Source organism: Penaeus monodon, chromosome 27 (assembly GCF_015228065.2).
Source record: "Penaeus monodon isolate SGIC_2016 chromosome 27, NSTDA_Pmon_1, whole genome shotgun sequence".
NCBI classification, from domain to species: domain Eukaryota; kingdom Metazoa; phylum Arthropoda; class Malacostraca; order Decapoda; family Penaeidae; genus Penaeus; species Penaeus monodon.
The window spans coordinates 37,940,424-37,943,916 of NC_051412.1; the positions used below are offsets into that span (position 1 = coordinate 37,940,424).

Genomic DNA, 3,493 nt, shown 5'->3' on the forward strand with positions numbered 1-3,493 from the left:
TACCCTAACTCTAGGATCATCAATTTTATCCAGGACCTTGGTGGGATAATAGTCTCCCACACGGTATGCCAGGAGCTGCGTTAAATCAAAGGGCGCACAACCTTCAGTGAAGAGTTCTGCCAGACAACATCTGCAACATTATCATTTGTTTAATATTCAAAGCAGTTTCAAAATGTTATGATCTATAGTGTGGTTATTTTTATGTAAACAGAAATATATAAATACTACTGAAAATATTAGGAGACTCTATGCACTTGTACTAATAGTAGTTGTAATAATAACAATATCAAAGCAAATAAAAAAATCCCATTAGTGCCAAATATTCCCCGGATAAACATTCCGAAAAACACCTTCAAAAGTGTGCGATGTGAGGCTAGCACACCTTCTGCACCTACTGACACAAAACTCCACCCTGTATAATCTCCCACGATTGTGCCTGCAGACCTCTTGGCAATATATTCCCACATATAGAACCATCCCACACTCTATCTTGCTAGAATATGGAGACTGGCTACTGTTTGGCAGAGTAACGCACTGCTATCATCACAGAGCAAGTGTTCCCAGTTGTTTAGGACTGAATAAGGCAAAAATAACTGAAAGCCACAATGGGTACTCTCTAAACATTTACCTACACATTCTTTGAATGTGGCATTCTGATAGCATGATAACTTTAGCAAAAAAGTTCTTACCCAGCTGAAAATACATCCATGGCAGGCGTGAGAGTTCCTGTATCCTTTACTGGCATTAGAAGTAACTGCTGTGCATCCCTTTGTACAGTCTTAATAAACCTGAGGATATATATCAGTTTTATAACTAATAATTAATAAATGTAAATTTACCTTTGAAATATATATGAACAAAAATCATATACAAATAAATACATGAGTTAATACACAAATGAATACATAAACATACTTCCACACATCTATGCATTCATCGTTGACTTACTCACAAGAAGGTATTTTAAAATGTTTGAGCAACTTTCTAAAATATGTAATTTTTAAATATTACTACTTTCAACTGCTGACAATATCATATATATACCAGATCCAAAATCAGCTGTTTGTACTATTGGTTTCTTAAAACTTATCTACTATAAAACCTGAACACAAATGTAACTAACATGTTCTCTATAACCTAGAAAAAAAAAATCCCCCCAAACAACACAAACCTCTCAGGCGCGATATAACAAATTCTTCTGCGCGAAGTATCAAAGAAGTAGGTGTAGTTCGCTGGGTCGTCCTCGGGGAGCAAGGTGGGCTTCACTGTGGCAAAATCGGCAAGTAATAGCCAATTCCATGAGGACACCATGACATTCTCTAGCTTAATGTCTCCGTGGCAAACCTGCATGTATCAAATATCCTTAAATCCCCAATGCATTTACTCTCTTCCATCCTCAAAAATCGCAAAGCAAATATGGATATTGACCATAAAAATCCATACACTGGTAAATTCCCCGCCGTGCCTGGACTTACTTCTTGTTGATGGACTTGGTTCAGTGCACACAGGAGCTGGAATGCTAGCCACTTCTTCTCTATTGGAGTCAAGAAAGGGCGTGTGGATATTCTGTCATACAGGTTACTCTTCACATACTGTCGGATCATGAATGCTGCTTTCTCTGTCACCTGCAAGAAATACAAACATTCTCAGATGATATCAGCTTCGCGTGGAAGGTATGACTAAGAGATAATACAAATAATACACCTACATGAGTGTCTATGAGGGGCAGGGTGGGCAGTATGTGAGTCTAAAATAAATGTAAAACTCATCTTTTATACTTCATTACCTGTATACATTCACAGAAAATTTAGACACCTTGCATATATGTATTTTGTGTAATCATTTACAAAAGAAAATATATTTCCTTAAGTATATACTCATGGTAGAATAAAAAAAACAAAAACAAAATAAGGATATTACTAAAACTGTTACATAAACTTACAAATCGTCATCACAAGAAACCAACAGAGTGGAGGTTGTAAACTCACTCGCACATAATGAAACTGAAGACAATTTGCTGCGGTTATTAACTTGGTTGACACTTCTTCGACCATTTTCTTGTACTTGTTCAGTTGCAATGAATTGTCGTGAATCACAAATACTTTCACAACTACCAAGCCTTCCCAAGTCTGACATGTTGCAACTTTGAAAAAGCGAGTGCTGCCTAAGCTGTTGAAAGAAAAAGGGTTAAGATGATAAGTTACACACAAATGAATCAACTGGTGATGTTCGTATATCTTATTAGATTTCTTGAAATAATAAGTAGTGAAAAAATGACAAAAATATTGTTTTTATTTTAGGGTTATAATCCAAGTATATCAAAGAATTCCAAGGAAAAAAAAATGAAATAATCAAATTAAAAAAGATCAAAATACCCACCTAGTTTCATACGTAACATCTGGCAAATCAGACAGGTACGTTTCCACAGGGAATATCTGCGATGGAGCAATGCCTGCAAGCTGGTTACCCATGTTTATCTGCCTGAAATAGATTTATGTCTTAAGAAAAAAAAAAATTAAGACCGAATTTTCCTTAAAATGGTTGCATTTCCTGCACTTGGGAGATGGTATGGAATGCATCTAAGATATAAATAACTTTTTTTCCTATAGGTCTTAGTCTCATATTCTTCATAATGGTAAGCAGTGCAAAGGCAGCTTAGATTGTTATTCTTCAGGTGATGCCAGGGATCTTGCAAAAGCTAAGTCATAGTACACAAAATGAATGCACTGAGAGAGACCTTGCTTAATTCAATCTTGCCAGAACATGGTAAATACCTGATTTATCACGAGAGTATTTTTGATAAGAAACATGGGTTTACCTTCCCTTCCTACAGATTGGCTTATACTGTTCTTGATGCGTTCTTTTAATCCAATCAATCCAGGGTCATGTCTTTTCGCATCACGACTGACCAAACCTTACTCTGAGGTGACGGCCCATTGTAACACGCTTAGTCAAGCCTGCTCTAAATTGTGCCTGCTTAATAATGCTTGTTTGGGCCTGACTGTGGTTACCGAGGAGTAATAACCCCTTCAAAAGTAGGCTGTTTTTTAGCCTTGTTACATTTAACAACCATTTATGCCACGCACACCCAAGAGCATAGAAAGGGGAACAAATTTCTCACACTTCTCCCTTCTCCTTCTGGCAGCTGACTCTGCGCACACCCTAGCGCGAGGTTCGGTGTGGCGCCGCAAGCTTCAGTTGTGAGTGGGCTAAGGGCCTTGTCATACTTTTTCTCAACGTCCATGCAGTCCTTACTCCTTAGCGTAGTCCTTTTCTTCACAATTACCATCAAAGGTTCTAATGAATGCGTGTTTAACCCTTTACATTGAAAAAAAAAATATGAATAAACGTTCTCTCGTGGTGATTTCTGATTCTTAATAACTGCGACCCTCCTAATGAAAACCACTAACCAAATAGTTAAAAAATAACACGACGAAATAACAGAATCAACCTTCAAATTAATGAAAAATAAATGCGTTTTCGAGACAATGAC

The 3,493-nt window shown here is 37.1% G+C and overlaps 1 protein-coding gene across 1 annotated transcript in view; it reads right to left on the bottom strand.

The window, feature by feature from the left end:
• The window catches only part of LOC119590840 (phosphoinositide 3-kinase regulatory subunit 4-like), a gene marked incomplete in the record, with an annotated part of 15,627 nt that overhangs the window by 11,745 nt on the left and 389 nt on the right, over positions 1 to 3,493 (bottom strand). The window contains 6 exon segments of the mRNA XM_037939598.1: positions 4 to 130; positions 690 to 788; positions 1,172 to 1,344; positions 1,476 to 1,625; positions 1,989 to 2,169; positions 2,380 to 2,481. Of these exon segments, the coding sequence (XP_037795526.1) occupies positions 4 to 130; positions 690 to 788; positions 1,172 to 1,344; positions 1,476 to 1,625; positions 1,989 to 2,169; positions 2,380 to 2,471 (822 nt within the window).